The sequence below is a fragment of the Scatophagus argus genome, chromosome 6, assembly GCF_020382885.2.
Source record: "Scatophagus argus isolate fScaArg1 chromosome 6, fScaArg1.pri, whole genome shotgun sequence".
Taxonomy (NCBI): domain Eukaryota; kingdom Metazoa; phylum Chordata; class Actinopteri; family Scatophagidae; genus Scatophagus; species Scatophagus argus.
Window position 1 is genome coordinate 22,951,658 of NC_058498.1, and position 22,862 is coordinate 22,974,519.

Consider the following 22,862-nt stretch of genomic DNA (forward strand, 5'->3'; position numbering starts at 1 on the left):
TTAGCAAGTAACTTGATTGAAATATAGGGAAGCAATGATAAATTATAGATGTATAATATAAATATAATTTAAAAATTCTACAATCTTATCTTTTGCTGAAATTGATCCAGTTGCTTTAAAGGTGAATGTTTTTATACGTTTATGCCACACAGTAAACCTGAATTTCAACAGGAGTTTTGTTACTGTTTCAATATGTATTTATTAGCTGTTTCACGGAAAAAATTGCTGTTCTATTGCAGTAACCTAAAAAAAAAAAAAAATCAATTAAATCAATGCTTATTGGGCTAAGATAATGGTATAATGTATTTGTGAATATCATTTGAGACAGATTTGTCTAAATGAAAAATCTGTAATTGAATATTTTTACTTGCTCCATTGATATTTTAAGTAAATATAAGGTAGCAGTAGTCATTTCTCTAGTGAAATAAAAGATTTTCCCAGTTTTTGGTGAAATGTTTTTTTAAATAATAAAATGCATTGCGGTTGAATTCCGTTTAGCCATTTCACTTCCTGCTGGCTCACTGTTGGTGAATTAGGGCTGCAGCCACAGTTGAAGACATGTCCTCTGAAATATTTCTGGAATGCAAAAGGTTTAATGACATGAGGAGTTCATATTCTGCAATGAAGACACGCAATTCACATGTTGCTTTTAAACAAGAGGGTGCCCAAATTTTTCCCTTAAAGGGACAAAACTGAAACTTAATGGTCTGCGGTGGGTTCCTAGTACCATTTTGGCTCTCAACAATACAATATACTATTACAATGCAGAAGGCACTTGCTTTTGGGCCAAGTTCCCTTAATTGACTGACTTCCTGTGCAGTGTGTCACCCTGCCCACTGTGAGATTTAATATTCTCTACCAGAATTGCATGCCCAACTAAAGGCTGTAAAACAACATTTGCAGGGACCATGATGATGGAGGCTAAAATGGGCTTGGTTGGTGGCTAGTCAAAATTGTCCCTGAGTTGGGGAAATCTGCAGTCCTGATTGTAATGTCCTCAACGGGTGTCATCCATGTATTCTTCTATGAGAAAGTGAGCTCAAAAGTAACCTCTCCCACTGGGTGCCTTCCTTCCGAGGTCTGGGCATCTTTTCTAAGGGGGCCAAAGGCTCCAGGTTACCTAGTGTGATTAACTGCAGACTCATTTGGTACCACAAAAACCCTGCTTTGAATCACTGTCTCAAAATTTATATTATTACCTGCCCTAAAAAGTGAAATGTGAATTGCTGACTCTCATTCACAGATCATCAAATTCTGACACTTTGGATTGGTGGGCTGGCATCAGTATTTACCGACCTAGGAAGGAGAATCAGTCAACTAGCTTACAAACTGCACGTTTAACATACACCCTTTCACATAGGTCAAAGACCTTTGTGAACCAAATCACACTTCACCTCACCTTTTGTAGTGGAGCTGATTTTTTTTCTTAGAATATGAAAAATAAATTTGACTGGGGCCCACAGTTCACAACAGTCCGTATGGGTCAGTCGGGAGTAGTTCTTGCTGGAATTTCAACTGCAAAATAACTCTTTTTGATGTGTTCAGTCATAAGACCATCATCATCATTTCATCATTGTGGGTAGAAATCAAAGCAGAGAACAGTAATACTGATTTTATGAGAAAAAGCACTTCTTCCTTCTCTGACCTCATCCTCATTTATTGCTTACATATGAGCCTTCTCATCACTGGAGTTTCATATCAATCATCATCAACCAGACCACAACGCATGTGGCACATACAGTGTGGCTCAGGGCTCATATTATATCAATGACAATAACAAGGCTCATAAAAATGCTGGCCTCATACATAACGCATAATGTGCATCAGTTATGTCAATGCCTGCCAGCATGATACACACACACCAAGGCTACACACATGTGCCTGAGGGAAGGGCTACTGAAGCAGACGATCTGAGGTCTGAGGGCACGACATAATGGAGAGACTTTCTCTTAAGGAAATCCTCTGCATTAATATGATGAAACAAGTCTCCTTCTCCACTGATGGATCTCATGTGGATCACAAAAAAAAGCTCTGCAGGAATAGGGTCAACTAATTAGTAATTGTGGGTGTATTCCAGTCACTGTTGCAGATTTCAGATTTGGAAATAATTCAGTTTGGCAAAGACTTGCTGCTGGAAAGCCTCGGTCTTGTATTGCCTATGCCACCCACAGATCTCTAATGAATTCCTCTGATCCCAACTTTCATAAAGAAGACATGTGGAAAAGATTTCACAGATCAGCGTGCGTCATCGTAGCCTTTCAAATTACTTCAACCGTGGAATATTTGAATTAGAATCTGCAATATATTTGAGCATTTGTGGTGTGGGAGTTTAAGGCTGTAAACTGTTTCTTTATACTTTTGCCTAAAGCATCTATAATGAGCAAGATGGACCTTATCATGTTCTTCAATTATAGAGTAAAAAAAACCCTTTAAACCTATGCCAGGAGATGGTCTTATTAAAAAATGAGAAAGTTATCTCTCCAAAACATGAATCAAAAATGAGACAAAAAAAAAATATTTTGCTCTGATGATCAAGGACATTCAGATCACTGCTGTTGCAATAATTATTGTACTCACATCCGGGCAACAAAAGTAGGATCATTCATGTCAATTCTCATTCAGCTGTGAACTAATTTGTTTTGAGTTCGTGTCTGTGTTTTCATCTTTTTAAATGTTTTCCGCATTTATGGACATGAAGCCATTTGACACATTTGGTCACTCCAGTGTGACGCTTTAGAAGGGAATGCTGTCTTTTCATAAGATAGCAATGCTGATTATGTTGTCAGGACGGATTTATGTCAGGTAAGAAAAAACTGCCCGGTTCCCCCTGCTCTGTGTATCCTGCTATATATTGTATGTTGTAATTTAGGAGGCAGCTGTCATATTGAGTTTTCCTATTATCCAGTATGTACAGCAGGGCTCAGACTCAGACGGAATGCACTGGATGTGACTCCTAGTATAGTCTCTCTCTCTCACACACACACACACACAAACACATGCACACACACACACATACAGACTTGATTAATAAGTTCAAATTAAAATTCAAATTAAAAGTGAAAACAGAAGGCGGTGTGAGAAATCCAATTTTAAAGAATGGGCCTGTGGTTGGTCTCTAGTCTCCCAACAGTGAAACACTGCTGACCTCTGATGGTCTGTGTGACTGGAAGTGTTATTCAAAGGCCACAGGAAAGTATGGAAACAGGAACGTTTGGGGTCAGGTGGGTGGGGCAGCTCACAACATGTAGTATGTAACACATTTTTTTTTAAATTAATTAACTAAATTAATAAATCAGTCTTTTATTAAATATATTTAAATATAGCATCCTAATCACATGAAAGAAGGGTGTGGAATTATTTCCAAGAAAAAGTGGCTAAATTAACTTAAGCCAAAAGCGAGCTAGCCTTGGCTATCAGGGATATAGTCACTGTGGTTTGATTTGTGTCTTTATATTTATTTTCCTGTTCTTGTAATGTTTGTTTTTTATAAGGTATAAGATTTTCTATCATAAAAGAAGATAGCAAAAGGTCAGTTTACTTGACAAGGAGTGCATTAATATTCTAATTATATAATACAGAAGAGACAACTGTCAAGAGGCTCAGATGTGGCTGCGACTGCAGGGTAGGGGCAGTGAGCTGACTCATTTTGCTCTTATGCATATTTATAATGATAATAACTTTTCATGCTAATCTTAAGGAGAGGATAAAACAGACCAATGACTTAAATTTAGACATATTTTTGTTTAATATTTTGATTATCAGATCTCATAACTTTTAACATTTTCGTGTGAAAAAAAACAATTATTTAGTGTAAAAGTTCATTCTAGTTCTCAGAAATTATGTTTCCAACAGTTATTGTGAAATGCAATTGAAAGCTGCAGAAAAAGTGGACCTTGAGGTTTTTTTTTTTTTAATTTTCTGTCAAAATCACCTCAGAATGATAGTGAAATGCTACAGATCACAGCTTCTTTCTCACAACATGCAACCCCCAGAGATAAAATTATATATATGCACAACTTACGTTAATTAGTATAATTCCATCCTGTTTTGAGATATTTCACAAAAGAAAAATCAAACATTGATAAGCCAATTTTTTTCACAACAGACATGTTGTCTTGTCAAAGTAAGAAAAGCACAGGTGTTACCAGTAAAATGAAGGAAGGCTCCGCTCTATTCAAGTTTCACACTAAGACATGACAGTGGGCCACAATAAACAATAGCAGGACCCTGAAAATGAAGCAGACAAATGGAATTCAGCTATCATTTATTTTATTATTTACACCTGTGCTTTTCCTACTGTGACATGTCACAGTCCTTTCAGTGAAAAAAGCCAGTTATACAAACTGAATCATAATTAAAAAACTGCATGTATCAAAAATCATTGCAGCTTTAAACTTACACTGGACAACTGAATACGTCATCAAAATTTTATAATATCATTCTAGAAGTTTTCTCCTTTTTGTACTTGTGTGTTATTCACCTGTTCAGCGAGTGCTACTATCAAGCGCCTGAGCCATTTAGCTGTAGCATCTATTCTGCTCTGCTTTTTAAGAGCAAAAAATAAAATAAATAAATAAAAAATTGTGCCTGAATTTCAGAAAATACATTGTGATTTGCGTCATGTAAATGAAATATCTTTGAATTCATCTAATAAAAGTGGTATAATTGAGGGAACATCCTCAGATGGCCATCTCTTCATCAGAAAAAACCATTAAAATAACAAAAATAACAATGTTTTTGTAGGCCATGTACTGCTAAACATGCGTGCTTCAGTGGATTTTGATAAATAAATCCATTCTGAAATTAACTTCTTACCTTCTTCTAAAACTACTAGTTTTAGAATATATCGTGAAAACCGGCTGGATGTTAAACTGGCTGGAAATGTGTAATTGTGCAATAGGAGAATAGTATCATCTTAATATCATCATTGCTGCATTGCCTAATACAACAATGATGAGGACACAAATAAAGGCATAATTACTCTCATAGATTACCTCAGACAACTCTCTGTAAGTTCATTTTTGGTGTATTCAAATTAATGGAAACCACTGCCTCTAAAACAGGAAAACCACTTTTGTTGTATGAAAATAGCCAGCACTTAAGTAAACTATATGGTAGTTTGTTACAAAAACTGTACAACACTTTACATTTGAATGAAAACTTAACAGAAGTCACTCAGTTCACCTCTTCTTTTTCCAAAGTTTACAGGATGTTGCCTGTTAGGTCTTTGTTTATAATTTAGACCTCATCTGTGGACGCAAGTGTGACCTTGTGCAGCTTTGAGCTGTCTCAGCAGAGCATCTGACCATGGTGGCTGACACAGCGAGGCGTCTGCCTGTTTGGGGACAGAGGGTGTATGTAGGTCAGCCATGGGCCTGCATGCTGTGACAGCAGCACCGTTACTGTGCTGTGCAGCAGGACAGGGATTGGAGTGGACAGAGAGAGAAAGCATGGAGAGAGGCCCCCCTCACACGTCAGCACCGATACTTCCTCATTTGCCCCCTTAAACACTTTGACATTATCAGGCCACACAGAGCAACGTCCACCCTCATTATTCTCACCTTTGGCTCTGCAGCAAAATGGGCAAAGGGAAGCAAGAGAAGAAGAAACCGGCAGAAATACTGAACGGACATCATGGTGTATATCTGAAATGTTGGGATGGTCATTTGATGCACAGTGTCCCTAACATGTCAAAGCAATTACAACAAGCTTATGGTTTTGATACACACTTGTGTAACCACCTGTAAAAGAATAAATAAATAAACAACTAGCACCACTGACAAACCACTGTCACAGTTTACTTGTTTAGGATTAAAGGAAGCAAAAGTTATTTTTGAAAATTTGTACACAAGTACAAAGACAATCTGGATCTTCACTGTATTAATTTACAATTAAAATACCACAACCAAGTAGTTTTTTACTACATATTTTATTGAAGGAGTCAGTTCAGTTCAAAAATACAAGCTGTTACAATCCAACAAATGATGACACACTGCCATCTAGTGGCTCCTACACCAAGTCTCAGACATTGATTCAAATATGAAAATATGTATCCTGATCCACGCAAATATTTATGTTTGAGATCATTTCACTCAACAATAAGAGTGGCAGCGTAACAGCTTTAAAGAGCAGACTTTGTAGAGCTTCATCCTTTCCATAAAAATAATTCGGTTCATCAGACTGAACATTCTGCTGTCATTCCTGTAGGTGAGAAATGTGACAAATGTTGGATAAAGAAATAAGTAAGGAGTTCATCTGTTGTACGGATGCATTGAGCTGGACGCAGATTTGATGTTTGTCTTGATGCTGCTTGGCATTTTTCCTGAGAAAAGATAGAGAGAAAAAAAAGCACATCAGTACAGATTATTATTCCAGGTAAAATGAAAGAAATCAACAGTGGTTCAAAGCGGCTTTGATATAACTGGACGTAATGAAAGCACAGGAGGGTATTCGATTACAATGTCTGCCATGTTTCCTCAGTAATCTACAGAACAACAGCACATATCAAGGGTCATTTTGAGGTGGCCTCGAGGTTGGAGAAGCTGCTTGTGTCTGGAGGGTCTTCCCCCCTTCCCTCGGACTGGCAGGAAAAAAAATTGGGTGTGGTGGAGTGATTGATCAATGTCCCCCCTCCATTAGCCCACTGATGTGCCCTTGAGCAAGGCATGCTCCCGGGCGACTGAAACCGCAGCCCACTGCTCCTGTGTGTCTCCCCGCATGTTGCATGTGTGTGTTCAATCAGTGATGGGTTAAATGCACAAAAGAATTTTTCTTTATGTAAAAATATACTGACAATAAAGGTTTGAAGTTTAAGTTTAAATTTATTTGATACTTTTAGGGCTGTAAAAAATGTCATTTTCAACATTCAAAGCCTCTGCTGGGAGGTTCTGAATAACTTGTCGCATTTTATGTCATGTCATGTTCATATCATGTTTTTGAAAGGCTAAACATCAACAAAAACAAACTGAAGCTAATCACATTAGATGAAAACATGTTGTGAAATTTTGACAGGTTACAGAAAAAAAAAAGCAAAAAAGCTGTGCATCATTTCATTTAATGTCAATTTAAAATGTGGGTGTCAACAGCAGCAGCACCTCTTTATACAGGAAGTCACATAACATTCATTCTGACTGAATAAATTATTACTGGTAGATCAATTTATTCAGCTTTTACCCTGTCTGCTGTGATTAAATGATTTGTGAAAGGGTTTTAAACTGTGGTGTAATCATAATCTTCTGACTGTATTTATTAAATTACAACATTGGCAAAGATGTTTCACGTAAAAACCGTGTCCACCTCAAATTCAGTCATATTCTAAAATACAGAAATGTAACCATCAACTAATATCAGTGCAGGAATCCAAACACTCAGAGAGGTGAGGTGAAACACACAGCTAACACAGCTCTCTGGGTTTCCTACCTGGCTGCCCTTGCTGCTGTGGAGCCACAGGTCCTCCCATACCTGCTTGCTGGCCAGAGCCACCACCAATGGTGACCTGCTGTAAGGTTGGACCTCCACTCATCATGGGCCCTTGTCCTGGATGTCCAGGGGCGACCGGACCCGGAGGCCTACATTTGGAAAGCCCCTTTCCAAATGCGACAGCTCCAACCAATGCATTCGTGTCGGCGGGGTTAAAAGAAGGTTTGTTCTGTCTTATCGCTGGAAAAACAAAAACTCATAAAAGTAAACATACCTAAATGTAGAAAACAGATAAATAATCTGAACAATGAATGTGCAACATACCTGCACTTTCTGCATCTCTGTCTTCACGAGGATTGTTGAGCTTCTCTAGCAGATTGGAACACAGTTTATTCAATGTCTGGATCTGTTTCTGTTTATGAAAAATTTACCAGGGGGGTTAACAATGCAAAATACTCTACCGATGTAAGCAGTGTAAGGTAAATGACTACTGCTACATTAGGGGTTGGCGATCTAGCAAGCTATTTCAACGCAAACTTGATTTGTTCGTGTAGCACAGATGTTATAGTCACTGAGGTGATGTGAAGTTTGGAAACATAAGTAAGAGGACATTAATACTGCAATCTTTACAATTTGTCTTAAAAGAATATCGTAGACCTTTAATATTGATCTCAGTCTCATCAGATTGCCCATTCCAATGTCACAGCAAATCTGCTTAATACTGTCAGATATGAGGAGGACAGAAACAATCCAGTCAGTCCATATGATATTTAACTAACCTGTGCAACGTCTGGGCCGATTCGTGCTGCATCTGCACTCAGCTGTTTCTCCTGTTCCTCCACCTCTGGATCAGGCTTGGTCCGCAAGTAGTCCGGCACAATCTCATGGCTGAACACTGGGACACGCTGCTCTGTGAGTTTCTATAAGGAACAAGCATAGGAGGTTAATGGACAAGTCAGAGAGAGCGCTGAAAAACATCAGTCAATGGCTTTGATTGACTCACCGCTAAATCCTCATCTCGGTCTGGAGACAGAAGCAGCGGTATTATAACCTGACTGCGAAAGGATGGCGTCTTCTCATTCTTGAGCAGTTTATTGATAGTGTTCAGTTGACCAGATAGAAGAGCGAAGTTGTCCAAAACAGAAGGCCTGAATAAAAAACACACATGACAGCCCTGTTACAGAAAAAAGCAATCCACAGAGGACATCCTTTAAACTAAACTCTGTACATTTTGATGTCAAAACATGATGGGGGTCACATGTGTGAAGTTGTTTCACCTCACTCCTTCCACTGACCAGGTTTATAATAGTCCTAACTTACTCATTTACTGATGAAATTAGACAGTGAGTAAACGTGGTAGGCATGGGGTATGATGTTTCATTACCCATCAACAATAAAGACAGACACAAAACCCACACTAAACAATGATTCTGATATTGTTTCTGTAATGTAACGAAATTCAATCTTAACTTGAGAATTTGACCAGAGACCATAGAGAGATTTGTGATCAGATGTTGAAGCTAGCATGTACAATGTGAGTAAAGTTTCTGTGGCTGGGATATGAGGACCATTCGGAGGCCCTGCATTCCAATGCAATACATTTTGACAGATACACGTCAAATAAAAATGCCAAAAGTGTCAACAACTTAACAAAAAGTAGAGCAAGAAGTCTTGATGTAGTTCACCTTAAGAACACTGTTGGCTACGGTGCGCTAATTATAAACTGACGTGTATTTAGAGAACGTTCCCCTTTATTTTCAACTGCAAAGACTGAGATCCACGACTATTTAGTAAAACGTTGTACTTACCACGTTAATCGCTCATATTCATTTTCCAGCTTGTAAATGAAACTGTGAAGAGCGTTTTTGACGTGTGCCACCCGAGAGATGAGCGACTCCACCGACGCTTCCAACTGTTTCTCTTCTCGTTGCTGGGAGAAAGGAAAGGGAGAAGCTCTTTCTTGTGAACAAAATGCCTAATTCACTACCAACTATCCTAAAAATAGTGTGTGGGAATCAGAAGTTAGTCAAATTAATAATACTTCAAATTCACATCGAAGTTTACTTTATTGTTATATTAGATATGTGATATAAAACTAGCTAAACACGTACTAACCCAGGTTAGCTTTTAGTGTTACCTTAGCAAGCTAATGATAGCTAATGCTAGCCCTACAAATAAGTAAACCAGGAGCACCATATATAAAACTAAAGCATCAGTCAAAATGCCACTGAATGCGGTAGTATAACAAAGGCTCATGCTGTAATTTACAATATCTGGTTGTTAAAATTACATTACCTGCATCGCTAAACTGCAAAGCAATGAAGAAACGCTCAAACCAATCAAATATAGAAGGACTTCCGGTTCGTGGTGTCAAAATAAAAGCACGTGTTCTAAATTTGAATTCAAGAACATTGTTCTTCGTTAACGATTTGCATTACTTTTCACTACACAGGCATAAACAAATATTTGGGGAAAACATCAAAAACAATGACTTTAGTATATAAAAGTAAGCTGGGTTGCTGGGAAAATAAGCATTGCTATGCCTCCATCTTGGTTGGATCTGACTGAGAAACCGAGGACACACTGTGGAAATGACTTGAAAATTACAAAGCAGATACGCCATAAAGCACGCATATGTGATTTGTTTTTACTCTCAATGGGACAATAATTTCCAAAATGGACATCACGCTGTATTGAAGAAGACATGAAACTAGAAACTGGGAACACAAACCCATTAGGAAAGTGTTTACCGAGATAATAATCTAAATAAGAAGCATGAGACAGTGATGCAGGACACATCATGGATGCTGCTGTTACTACAACTCACCATCATGAAGCTGAAGTTGCTGTGATGAACTGCTGTGTTGTAGTTCCAACAGCAGCCACAGAGAGGCACCACACTCAATATTATTGGTTAGAATGAATTCGAAAAGGGAATACATATTGTTATATTAATGCTATTAACCTCACATTGAACAATAGCAAAAATTTAGGCTTGGACCTCCACATGAAGACGTTTTAGAGCTCCATGAATCACTATTTACAATGATTTTGTTTCCATAGTAGATTTGTTGTTGGATTTTGGGTTAAACCCAACATTTTTATCAATGAAAAGCCCAAAGTCTGATGTTGGTAATTTTAAATAGCTGGCTGAACTGCTTGCAAGAATAAAGCCTTTGGTAATAATGTGTTTCTCTTACTAGAATAGTATATATGTGAGCGGCATATGTGAGAAACCATAAAGATCTGCAAATACGCATCTTAAATGGCCTAAAAAAGTAACAATCATTTCAGTTGTGGGACATTTCCTGAAGCAGGACTACTAACTGAGGATGGATTATCTGCGAGTAAAGATTCATATGAGTTCTTCATGTTTTCATGTTACATTGAGGAAAGTCATTAGAGTTTATGTGGCCAAATCAATAATTTCAAAAAACAACTTTTACTCAGCACTGAACAAACTTCTTCTCAACCAAATTGGTTCAAATACCCTCAGACAATTTATTATTGAATCAAGTTTGTTAAAAAAAAAAAATAAGAAGGAAAGATAAATGGGAATGTTCTGAAATAAATACAGAACATAAACCTGCGATGAGAGACAATTTCAATTGTATTTACATCACTGTAAGACAGAACTGCAGAGATCTCCAAAATCTGAGATCTCTCTTAAGCTTGCCTAACTGCTCATGTTTAATAATAGCATAACATTTACTTGGAAAGACAGTCCCAAAGAAGTGAACTGGGTTTTGGCCATTTCAAAGTGATGACTTGAAAAGACTTTAGAAAAAGAGGATGCAAGCTATGTGTAAGAGGGACGAAGACTCTTCAATTAATGGAACACTAAGTGTGTCCAGAGCGACCGAAGCAGTTCATTAGAGAAAGGAGTGGAGGGAGGGATGACAGAGGGTCAGAAATATACTACAATAAGTGCAGAACATGGACACAGGTTCAACATTTGAGATAAAGCAAATCATGCTTTCATTTGTCAATTGCAGGTACGTGGGAACAGTTTATGAATTGTGTGTTTAATAACATGGTAATAGTGAACAAGTAGTAACTGTTCTTATGTGATCCTTGCCTAAAGATGAACCAGGGAATACATGCATCCTCAGCTATGACAGGTAGAATGTACTACTGGAAGTTTCACGTGGTGATATTGAAATGTCATATTAGGATATTGGCAAAAATGAATATGGAGCTTTTAGATATTTGTAAAAGTGTGAATATTCTATATGCTTAGTATGTGTGTCAGTTGTTACTAAGGAAAAAGAATTAATATAGTGTGCCCCCTACACGTCACTTTTAATTCAGAACCAACAAGCAAACAGAAAAACACTTCTTATCTAAAGCCTTTTATCTCAAGAAAATATGTTCAGCATTTAGTGTAGAAATCTGACACAAGCTGTTTATTAGTTATTTTCTTCTAATATCTTTCATTACACACTAAATCTCTAATTAAGGCTCTTGGTTCTACTTCCACACAAACACCAGCATCAGGGCATATTTGCTCATTACCTAAGCAGGTTCACCTTCTGGAAAAATAAGTAGAAAACAGGTAAGAAACAGACTTCTCCAAGTACACAGATACAGTGCGGACACTGTGCAAAGGAGGGCGTGCCAAACATGCACGGCTGGTACACGTGAAGTGTTTTAATTCCCAGTGCGGGCACAGCGGTGTAAATTTGGTGAGAGGAGTTTAGAAGAGGCTCTCAACGTCGCCCATTTCCACCACCACAGTCTTCAGCTGGGAATAGTACTCGATTGTCACCTGGCCGTTCTCTCTGCCAAAGCCTGCCAAAGTACAGTACAGATAAAGTGAACACTGCCTGTTCTGACATGTTACCCCGCTGTCATTCAGCAAAGGAAATTCAGGTCACGTAACTGAATGAAGTACATGCTATGCAAAGTGTTTTCTTTGCATTTATAATAACAAAAGTGGTAATTCTAAGGAACAGTTCACTCAAAGCTGAATATTCAGTCATTACCTACTCACCCCCTTGCCAATATAGAATCAGAAGAAGATTCTTAGTCCACAAAATACTTCCGGAGCTTCACAGTAAAACAACATTGCAGCATTCTTCTTGACAACTGAAGAAGGTGGGTACTTGTTTTAAAAGCCTTTGGAAGCCCTCACGATCTTGAACTGATGTTATTTACACCCCATTTAAATTCAAAATCTTCATCAAAGCCGCTATGGGAATATCATGCGTCCACATTTGAACTGGTGGCTTGAACGTGCATGAATGACGTCGCGAGATGAGATGTGTTACAAGCAAGTGAATGAAGAATGCAAGTTCTCAAACTTATCTAGTGACACGAATGTGCATGTTTGACCTTGTGCACCCCCTTCAGCCCTATCAGGCTGCGAACGCTTTTATGGGTTGTTTATTTATGTTGTAAAACTCGTCCTCGGGTGCAATGCTGTTTTGTTTTCGTGAAGCTCCAGAAATGTTTGTGGACTAAGAAACTTTTCAGGTGAGTAGATAATGATTGAATTTTCATTTTTTGGGTAAACTGTTTCCTTAACCTTTTAACATCCTACCTGAATTCTTGTATCCTCCAAATGGCACTTCAACAGGGCTGATGTTGTAGTTGTTGATGAAGCAGGTCCCTGCCTCGAGGTTCGCAGCCACACGATGGGCTCGAGAAATATCCCTGTGGGCAAAGGAAAGGATTTCAAATTTTAAACACAAAACAAGTCAGTAGTCTGCATGCAGCTTGTTCACAAAGTTAAAATGCTTGTTCATCTGCCTCTCCAACATTTGAGGCTATTGCAGAGCAAATTCCACTCTGTAACTGTGTGGTATAATTTCTATGTAAGTTGTGATGAGCTAAAGTTATAGTATGCACTGCAATACGATAGCATGCAGTAGTCATGTTATCTTTCCATTAAGAATGAAAGAAAAGCAAGATACAGCGGTATTAAAAGGATACAACTGGTTAAGGGCCTGTAAGCTATAGAAGGCAAAACTGTAATTATATAAACTGTTTTATGGTAGTGAAACACTGTCTATGGTAGCTATACATTGTCCGGCATAAAACAATTATTTTTAAAAAATAGCACAGGAAGAGGCTTGGAGATAATGGTGTCTGCTACCAGCCAAAACTTAGGCAAAAAAACTGGAAGGCAGCCCAGAGAGGCACATGAAGACTGTGTACCGAAGCTACTGGTGTAACCTGTACACAGAAGCGCAGCCCAGAGGGGCACATGAAGATTGTGCACAGAAGCTACTGGTGTAACTTGCACACAAGCACATAAAAAAATAAAAATAATAAATAAACAGGTGCAAGATGAGGTCAGTGGAAAGTCCCCAGAAAACCTAATGGTGTAAAAGACACCATCCAATTCAGGACAAAAAGAGAAACCTATAAAGGGATAGACAATAGGTGTGAAAAGGTCCAGACCTTAAGGTATATAATGTGAAGCCACCAGTCATTCTACGAGAGACCCTTCATGTGTACCTAGTGTGCTTTGTGAACGGTTTTTCCCTTTTTTGCCGGCATTAAAGTCTTTGCTGCTCAGAATCCTGTCTCCTGTTGATGATTCTACTGGACTTCGAGGGAAGATTTTCCAGAACAATTGGACACAGCTAAAACTTAGAAATTACTGTGGTGTGGCTTTGAGTCTTTGCTCTGAGCCTACACGACAACGGCTCGTTTTTTTGATTGAAATCTTGACGATAGCCTCATTATCTTCACTAGCAAACCACCTGCATTGTAAAACTGCTGAGTCATGACAAACTCAAGTGCCCTCCTCGCTCACCTGGTGAAGACTCCAGAGGCCAGTCCAAAGGTGGTGTTGTTTGCCCTCCGGATCACTTCTTCCTCTGTGTCGAAAGGCAGCACAGACATAACTGGGCCAAAAATCTCCTCCTTCACACAGGTCATGTCATCTCTGCAGTTATCTGTGCCGGGAGAAAGGACTGGATGTGACATAGAGTGCATACAAAACATGCAGGCAGTGGAAAGAACTCAGTCAGGTTATGCGATGACATAAGTCGGTAGTTTGTGACACATCGCATAGGCTTACCAAGAACACAGGGTGACATGAAATAGCCCCCTTTCAGTTTGGGGTCACTGGGGACCAAAGGCTCTCCTCCACAGAGCACCCTGGCTCCCTGGTAACAGACATATTTGTCAAATGATTATGGGAACTACTACTTCATGGAACTGCTTTGAGGTGCAGTGGAAGTCTTGAAGGTGCTATCGCAGCTGATTAACGCTCAGATAAATGCCTCTCCACAGTTGCTTAATTTTCCTGCGGGGACCATTAAAGGTTCCTTTGATCTAATGATCAAATGATTATTGACCCACCTCTTTCTTGGCCTGACTGACATATCCCAGTACTTTCTCCAGCTGTGGTTTGCTGATCAGTGCTCCCATTCTGGTGCCCTCGAGCAGAGGGTCGCCCACAGGAATGGCCTTTGTCCTCTTCACCACCTCTTCCAGGAACTGAGGCAAGATCTCTCTTTGTACAAACACCCTGGTCCCATTGCAGCAAACCTACACAATGCGAAGAGAAATATTAATCTGTCAATCGGCTTGGCATCATATAACACAATACATAACTGACAGAGCTGTCTCACCTGCCCCTGTGTCAGGAAGTTTGCCATGAGTGCTCCCTTAATTGCATTCTCCAGCTCACAGTCTTTGAAGATAAGGAGCGGAGATTTTCCTCCAAGCTCCAGAGTTACCTGCTTCACCCCCTTTGCAGACATTTCCATGACCTGAGGAGAACACAAAGGGACAATACTTGACCTTACTGCAATATGTTTTCCAAAACACGTTTAGGTTTTTTTTTTCTTCCCAGTTATCCACTAGTTTCCATTCATCAAATCAAAAACCATGCATTGTTTTGAAAAATTTACGTAATCAATTGCAGGCTATATATGTATATGAATTATTAAAGTGGTATTATTGTAATGGTTATGTACTAACGCAGCGCGAACTCACAGATGCTTTGCCACACAATGACAAAGGAACTTTTCTTTAGGTATCAACAGGGACATGGCGTACAGTTACTGTCTGGACTTAAATGACAACCGTGTTTACTGAAGTTACGTTTAGCAACTCTATGTTAAAATCATAGCATCGTATTGGTCTCTGTACCTTTTTTCCTGTTGGCACGCTGCCGGTGAAAGAGACTTTGGCAACCATTGGGTGATGGCAGAGCAAAGTGCCGGTCTCTGCTCCACCTTGTACCACACAGAAGAGGCCATCGGGCACACCGGCCTCCTTGTAAATCTCAGCCAGTATAACAGCAGTCACAGGAGTCATTGGAGAGGGCTTAAACACCATGGCATTACCTAAAGACAAGCAGGTATTACCACTACAAGTTATGGGCTGTTTATGATTAGGGGGCAAACAGGTAGAAGTTACGATCTTAAATCTTGCGATATTGCGGTAATACACACAGTCACAAACTCACCACACGCCAGCGCAGGAGCAGACTTCCATGACGCAATCTGGAAGGGGTAATTCCACGCACCAATTCCAGCACAAACTCCAAGGGGCTCCCTCCTGGTGTAAGCAAATGCTCCACCGGGAAGCTGGATGTGCTGACCTTGAATGGATGAAAGATCATTTTAAAACAACACAACACAAAGTTTTGGAACTTTTGCAAAATCACACGTTTTTGATACTAAAGAAAGTGTGGGTGCACCCACCTGAAAGTGTACCAGCCAGGCCAGCATAGTACTCAATGCACTGCCAGGCAACATCAATATCCACCAGTGCTTCAGTGATGGACTTGCCATTGTTGATCACTTCCAGCTTTGCAATATTCTCCCTTCTTTCCTATCATCAGTGAAATAAAAGAAAAAAAGCTTGGAATACAAAACATTGACAGAACTTTGTAAAACAAGTATACAGCTTTCAGATTATGCAACAACAGTAGCAGATTGAGTTAACATTATCACATGTCCGACATCAAAGAAGGGACACAGACATACAAAAGGTTTATTTTGTGCAAATGTAGGGCAGCAGTGGAGGAAGGAGCCAAGTTTGCCCTTTTAATGAATAACTAGTGTCTTTCAACAGTCAGCTCCAATTTGTGTTGTGCAACACTGAAATCAGACTGGCTAGCTCCCAGCTATGCAGACAGTACTGACTCAACAGCTTGACCATCTCACCCTGATAATGCGCGCCGCCTCCAGCATCACCCGAGCCCTCTCCATGCCTGCCATCTTGCTCCATTTCAGGTAGGCACTGTGCGCGCTCTTCATGGCCTCATCCACCTCCTCAGACCCACAGGGGACCATCTGACACAAGACACGGCCTGCGGAAACAACATCAACAGAGTACAGACTGGCTGAACACTCAGAAAAGTCACAAGGATTAAATCAATTAATTTTATATTTGTTACTGTATTAATCACAACACGTTAACAAATGCAACAAAAAAAGGTTTATCAGAGTTTTACTTTAAACTACACTGATTTAAGAACAAAACGCCACCAGAGAAGAAGTAGGGGAGGCTATCAGTTACGCAACAGCGTGTGCTCATGTGACCTCGCTGCACAGTTATGTGCCACGAAACTATGGACCTTTAAAGAGGACATTCTTACATTTGTCCACATATGCCACTGCTGAGAATGAAGATATTAAGCATTCAATAACGAACCAGACTTCAGTGTTCGCTATTTACCAGTCGCTGGTTCAAACACGGGTTCTGCGTTTTTGTCCTGCCTGGGTTTGACACGCTTCCCATCCCAGAAATTCAGATGATCGGTGACTACAACGGTTCCCGTGGAGGCTCCGGGCATGGTGTCGAGAATAGACATGGCCATTTTCAGAGGGGTGGAGGACCTGCAAGACCACAGGGAATAACACAGCAGCAGCAAAACACAGCAAAATTAGTTAACCTGGCTGTGAAGAGTACAATTCAGAACATCAAGTGAGTTAGCCGATAGCGCATAAGCAATTAGCTAACCTAGCACGAGCAACAGCAGCACACGAGCGCATACGCAGATAGTTTTAAACAGTTAATAGACAAAGCAGAACTGTTGCATCCTTACCGTTAATGCTTTAGCAGACGGACTGAATGTAACTGCGATGTCAGGCCACTTCTACAGGACATTTCACGCCCCCATAACCACATAGGACACGCCTTATTCATACTACGGCCCATGAATGCGTCTCATCGCCATTGTCTAAGTTGACAAGTCAATGCGACCGACGTTTTCTATAATAAACGTAGAAAGTTAAATGCATTTATAACAGAAAAACGTAAAAAGAAAGGTCCACTCATTTATTATCCGCATGTCCTGCTCAGGACTGGAGAACTCAGCATCGCATCAATATGAAAAAGGCCATTCAGCTTCAACTTCCTTTGTTTATATTATATGTGCCACCACTGAAACAGTTGCTGAAATATTCTGAGAAAATTTACATTTACAATTGAATGTGTTATAATTTGTTGTATACGGTAAAGAAATGTTTCGAACAATCCTGACAAGTTCTGAATTTACAGAGGGGGAATGAGTCTGTGAACGCCTCAGCACAAACCACCACAAACAGCAGTGGGATGTAACGGAGTACATTTGGTCGTGTATCTTAGTATAATTTTGAGGTGATTATTATTATTTTTAAATTGTACCTTCTACTTTGCTACATTTACTTAGACAGCTTTACTCTCTACTTTGCAGATTCAGATTTATTATTATACAAATTATACAAAATATAACAAACTCATAAATTCAACTGAACAACAAAATTAAACAACCCAGTAATTTAAAATTACCCTCACTTTTACCAGCTGTGGTTTTAGTGAAGCTTCCATATGTTGCTCTGAAATGGGCCATACTTTTATATTTTTTAATGCTAATACTCCACAATACCATATCAGTACGTTATTTTCATAAGTCCTTTCAGGTAGTCACTGTTGTTATTTGAAGCTATAATTTTAATTATGTTCAAATCATGTTGTAAAAAAGTCAAACGCTCAGGGCTTACTGGGACACCTAAATAGCACAGACTAAGCATTAAGCATTGTTATCAGTAGGTCTAACACCTGCTGTGAAAAAGACCTTCATTATTGTTAGGTTAGACTGACAGGGCAAACTGTACACAGGGAATTCTGCTTTCAAAAGGGGGAGTAAAAAGGGACATAAATGATTCAATTCATTAAAAATTAAAAACTCATCAGGAGTGTATTCATAAAACTTTATTAATATGTAAGAAATGAAGATACATACACTAATACTGACAAAAAGATCAGATGAGATTGTGGTAGTTAATCATTAAAATCCCAAAACAATGTATGGCATGTGCTGCATACGGGGGAGACATTTGTATCCTTTGGTAATCAACATAATTAAGAACAACTTTTTTTTTCTCTAATTTCTAAGTGAGAGGGTCAAAGTTAAATAACAAAAACACAATCCAACAGAAGGTAGTGTAGCTGCAACAGGATAATACGTTTGCTCTGGCGCTGCAGGAAGAGTTGTGTCTGTGCTCTGATGCGGGATCCATGACTGCACACAGTCCGGGTGTGGGAACAGCACTGTCGAACCCGCCTGCTGATTAGGAAAACTTAGCTGCTTGGGGAGGGGGTCCCAGGAATCCTCCAGCCTGTTTCGTTGCAGCTCTGGAGGGTGCGAGACCGAGCATCTTCTGAATGTTCTGGAGGAAAGACACAACACTCTCAGAACCACGGTCTTTTCCTGGACATTGCTGACATAAGAAAAATCTAGAATTACACAAGCTTCATCCTTTTGAGGATGCTAGAATCATGAGATAGATGGCTGTTATACACTGGGAGTTCAATGAGGTTAATGTTTAATACAAACGTCAATACGCTGAGATGGCTGATGTCCCTTTCCAATCTGTGTTTTCCACTGGTGGTGTGATTAACACTTAATTTATGTATGGATTTCAAGGCTGAATTCTATAGCCACACTAGTGGTTTATGAGACTGTTCATACTCAACAATGCAACAATATTGTTGTCTATGAGAAAATTCAATAGGTGGCAATTTTGCTGTTCTACAGTTCTTAATGCTTGACCTGATGGTGGGACCAGAGGAAAAGGCATATTGCTGTCTAAATCAGATATAATGCATTTAAACTTCCACTGGAAAACTGGATAATGTATCTCAAAGGGTTTATTCTGATAGCAAACATATCAGGATGTTAATATGCTAAGGATTAGCATGCTTAAAATTTAGCATCCCAAGAGGCCGTTCTTGCAAACAGTTTGGAAAAGGGCAGGGACTTTCAAAAAATAATAATTTTACCGGTGACTGGATGAATTTATCTATCACCGTCTGTCACAAGCTACGCTCAACCAATCAGATCAAGGAATCATAAGATGTAATGGAAGAGCCCTAGCAGCAGAGACCAAAGTCAGATGGAAGATGAGTGAAAACATCTTTTCTGCCTGGAAAATCCTTCAGTGTCATTTTTTGCTCTTCTTTCAATGTAAAAATACTCTTAAGCTCTGATATATCTGATTCTACACCAGAATCTACTCTAAATCCTTTAGGAGCCATCATTGTCTTTCTCTGAACTAACAATGTCCTCAGAGGACACTGAGTGGTCCAAGCCACTGCAGTTCAGCCAAAAAGACATCAACTTCCATCTCTTGTTGCACAGAAACTGTAGTGTTTCTGCTGAAAAAAAATGGATTCCCTCCAATACAGTACAACCCATGAAATCCACAACTGTCTAGTGATAACAGGTATCCACCCACCCTCGGTGTAGAGTTGTTACAAGTGTAGAGGTTACCTGTCTGATGGACATGGTGCAGAGGATATATAAGAAGATAAAGGAGCAATCAGTGTAATCCTCGCCCAGCAGGTTGCGGTGTGACAGTCCTTGGATGTAGGACAGCGGCACAAATGGCAGTTTGGCTACAACTCTTCCATCAAAGCTGAAAAAAAAAAAAAAAAGACGACGGTGATCGTTTGAGGTCATGTTTAAAAAGTGGAACAAAGAAGTGACAAGAAACAGATTTCGCTACAAATATATTTCATTGTTCCATATTCCATATTTACTTTTTGTGAAATGCAAACAAATCTTCCAAGCTTTTGGAGACCAAAACAGACTTGAAGTTTTCTGCTTTTTTGGGGGGGGATTTTGTTTTATTTTTAAATCAATATATGAAAATGTGACATCAACTTACATGGAGTTGAACATGCCCATCAAAGCTGTAAAGCAGAAGCCTATGGCAAACATGGACTTCATGCGCACCTGCAAACAGATACACCAGATTAGAGACTAGATTGTCCCTGACTAGAGTTTGACAATGTTGACACAAATCAAATATCACAGTTTTTTTTTTTTAATATCAGTCATGTTAAACGCGTAGGTAAGCTTGTTCATATCTCATTTTATATGACAGCATAGTTATGGATTTAGCTCTAAGCTTAGGCATTACATATTCACTGAAAACAACCTGCCTCTCACCATAGACAAGTCTCTGTTGTTGTTCTTCAGTTTCTCTTCCTGTCTCTCTGTAACACATACAGGAACACTGTCAGTGTGAGGGGAAAAGGGCTGTTCGTTTGTAGCGCTTAAACCCAACTTCTAACTCTGCCGAGTTGTTCTTACCGATTTTCTTCTTCTGCTGACGTCCTGCAGATTCTGTGATGGTCTCCTTCTTCTTCTCAACTAATATCAAACAGGCAATGGACAATACAATGAACGGTCTGAAGAAAAACTGCAAAACAGCAGTGTGACATTCGTGTATAAGTCACTCACGTTTTTTGCTTTGTTTTTCCACCTCAGCCTTTAGCCTCTTGTACTTTTCAGTCCGATACACTAAAACCCAGGTAATTCCTGAGGAGAGAATCACAAGAAAGTATTTGATCCTTTGTAAAAATAATACATCTTTTTTTGGACCACTGCTTCCATGGTGCAACATGTGAGACAATATAAATGTCAGATCTTTCCAGTGCCTACATTTGTCATTATTTGTTTATTACATTCCTGTCTTATTATTTTACCATGCAAAACTTCCATGAAAATTTACAGCTGTGTTTTTCTGTAGATGGATATCATGATATACAACTACACACACTGTCATAGAATATGTTGCACACTCACTCACTAATGCAACACTAACACCCTAGAGATGCGTGGAGGTGTTCACTAATAAAGTGGTTTCCTTATGGGAACAAGTTCTAAGTCAGATGTTAAACTGAATTCACAGCCTGTGATTTTGGAACATCATATGCACAAAAACAAACAAAATGGATATTGTTAGTCTTGGACATTCCTGCAGCATGGAAAAGTTTGCCTTCACAAAGGAGATGTGGCAAAACCTGTTCTGAAAATACCAATAAATTCTAGGCCTATAAATGTCCACTATCAAAGCCATATTAACTTGTCAGAAAAATACAGTTTCAACACTTGTTTTAACTTAAACGACAATTTTCATTTCTATTCTCTATAATTAGGTCCATCACAGAGAACGACTTTCCGAAATGAATTGAATACCGTCTAATTTATTCTCACTTTACAGAAAGCGTTTACCACGGTCCTCGTAAGACTGTTATTGTGAAAAATGTACCGGAAGTTCAGTTCAATGTTCAGACATTTCCGTCAAAGGTTAGCTTGGTTAGCTAATTTCGCTAACTAGCTACCAAACGCCGGTGCTTAAAAGCACCTATATTAACAGTTACTCAGTTTTAAAATATTAGTATGCCAAATTATCCTTACAATATATTCCAAAATAGTGTAAAATATATAATGTATCAATCTGTTACTTGGACGATAGTAAAATGCCTTCCTGCTTCTGCAACCTGTCGAACTGTCAGAAAGGTTTCACTCACCTTCGGCTAACAGAGCTGTACAAACAGAGATGAACACGATCAGGATCGTGTCTGCAAACATGGTACTCATGGTGGCAGTGTCCCTCTTGCCGGCCCGCAGAAATAAATAGTATATTTTCTATTAGAGATTACACCCTGAGCACATTACACGGATCTATCACTGCTTCATATGGCTATGTCAGCATTAAGGAGACCATACATTTAAAAAGTACTTCCGGTTCACCGACTTCACCAGGAAAATGAACCTTGAATATTCACACGAAACACATTGACCAAACAATGCAACAGTTCTGTTTAATCTATTTTATAATTAACACTGGGTTAATTAATTTCTTAGACTGAATCATGATGTTTCTTAGTCTGAATTGTGATGTTTCTTTGACTGAATTGTGATATTAGATTGTTTCTTTTTTGTCTATATTACTGTAAAATAATAATCCAAATAATTGTTATTTATAATAATAGTCTACTATAATAATTACGTTTAAATAAATGTCCTGAAATTTATTTTTATCTAAAATGTGGTAATGGAGACAAATTTTGACAGCAGGCAATGGAGAGCTAGATTAGCAGACGAAGAAACTCTGTTTATATTAGACTTTTCAAAATAAAAGTTGATGCGTTTCACAATTTGATCCTTTAAACACAAAGGTTAAACCATATGCTCAATC

The 22,862-nt window shown here is 39.0% G+C and overlaps 3 protein-coding genes across 3 annotated transcripts; all 3 read right to left on the bottom strand.

The window, feature by feature from the left end:
- Nucleotides 1-5,910: 5,910 nt before the first annotated feature.
- Nucleotides 5,911-9,866, bottom strand: med8 (mediator complex subunit 8). The gene is made up of 7 exons (XM_046392694.1): nt 9,715-9,866; nt 9,228-9,349; nt 8,423-8,567; nt 8,199-8,339; nt 7,744-7,831; nt 7,420-7,659; nt 5,911-6,322 (listed from the first exon to the last, which is right to left on the bottom strand). Exons 1-7 carry the CDS (start codon nt 9,718-9,720, stop codon nt 6,252-6,254), a joined length of 813 nt encoding a protein of 270 aa, XP_046248650.1. The 5' UTR covers nt 9,721-9,866; the 3' UTR covers nt 5,911-6,251.
- A 1,892-nt stretch (nt 9,867-11,758) lies between these two features.
- On the bottom strand, nt 11,759-17,592 carry aldh9a1a.1 (aldehyde dehydrogenase 9 family, member A1a, tandem duplicate 1). The gene is made up of 12 exons (XM_046392624.1): nt 17,435-17,592; nt 17,065-17,225; nt 16,551-16,696; nt 16,086-16,215; nt 15,848-15,982; nt 15,529-15,725; nt 15,006-15,146; nt 14,734-14,922; nt 14,450-14,537; nt 14,183-14,324; nt 12,962-13,074; nt 11,759-12,210 (listed from the first exon to the last, which is right to left on the bottom strand). The coding sequence occupies exons 2-12, from the start codon at nt 17,204-17,206 to the stop codon at nt 12,116-12,118; spliced, it is 1,518 nt and encodes a 505-aa protein (XP_046248580.1). The 5' UTR covers nt 17,207-17,225; nt 17,435-17,592; the 3' UTR covers nt 11,759-12,115.
- A 975-nt stretch (nt 17,593-18,567) lies between these two features.
- Nucleotides 18,568-22,413, bottom strand: tmco1 (transmembrane and coiled-coil domains 1). The gene is made up of 7 exons (XM_046392628.1): nt 22,192-22,413; nt 21,119-21,196; nt 20,969-21,028; nt 20,825-20,871; nt 20,541-20,608; nt 20,144-20,288; nt 18,568-19,040 (listed from the first exon to the last, which is right to left on the bottom strand). Exons 1-7 carry the CDS (start codon nt 22,259-22,261, stop codon nt 18,942-18,944), a joined length of 567 nt encoding a protein of 188 aa, XP_046248584.1. The 5' UTR covers nt 22,262-22,413; the 3' UTR covers nt 18,568-18,941.
- Nucleotides 22,414-22,862: the final 449 nt, after the last annotated feature.

Coding starts and splice junctions, on each gene's coding strand:
- tmco1 (XM_046392628.1), bottom strand. CDS start 22,261: ATGAGTACCATGTTTGCAGACACGATCCTGATCGTGTTCATCTCTGTT. Junction 20,289..20,540: donor ATGGGCATGTTCAACTCCAT/GTAAGTTGATGT, acceptor TTTTTTTTTCAG/CTTTGATGGAAGAGTTGTAG. Junction 19,041..20,143: donor GCACCATGTCCATCAGACAG/GTAACCTCTACA, acceptor TCTTTCCTCCAG/AACATTCAGAAGATGCTCGG.
- med8 (XM_046392694.1), bottom strand. Junction 7,832..8,198: donor TCGGCCCAGACGTTGCACAG/GTTAGTTAAATA, acceptor TTTCATAAACAG/AAACAGATCCAGACATTGAA. Junction 6,323..7,419: donor ACAGCAGCAAGGGCAGCCAG/GTAGGAAACCCA, acceptor ATCTTTTCTCAG/GAAAAATGCCAAGCAGCATC.
- aldh9a1a.1 (XM_046392624.1), bottom strand. CDS start 17,206: ATGGCCATGTCTATTCTCGACACCATGCCCGGAGCCTCCACGGGAACC. Junction 16,697..17,064: donor CGTGTTTGAACCAGCGACTG/GTAAATAGCGAA, acceptor TTGTTTCCGCAG/GCCGTGTCTTGTGTCAGATG. Junction 14,325..14,449: donor CATGTCACCCTGTGTTCTTG/GTAAGCCTATGC, acceptor CTCCCGGCACAG/ATAACTGCAGAGATGACATG.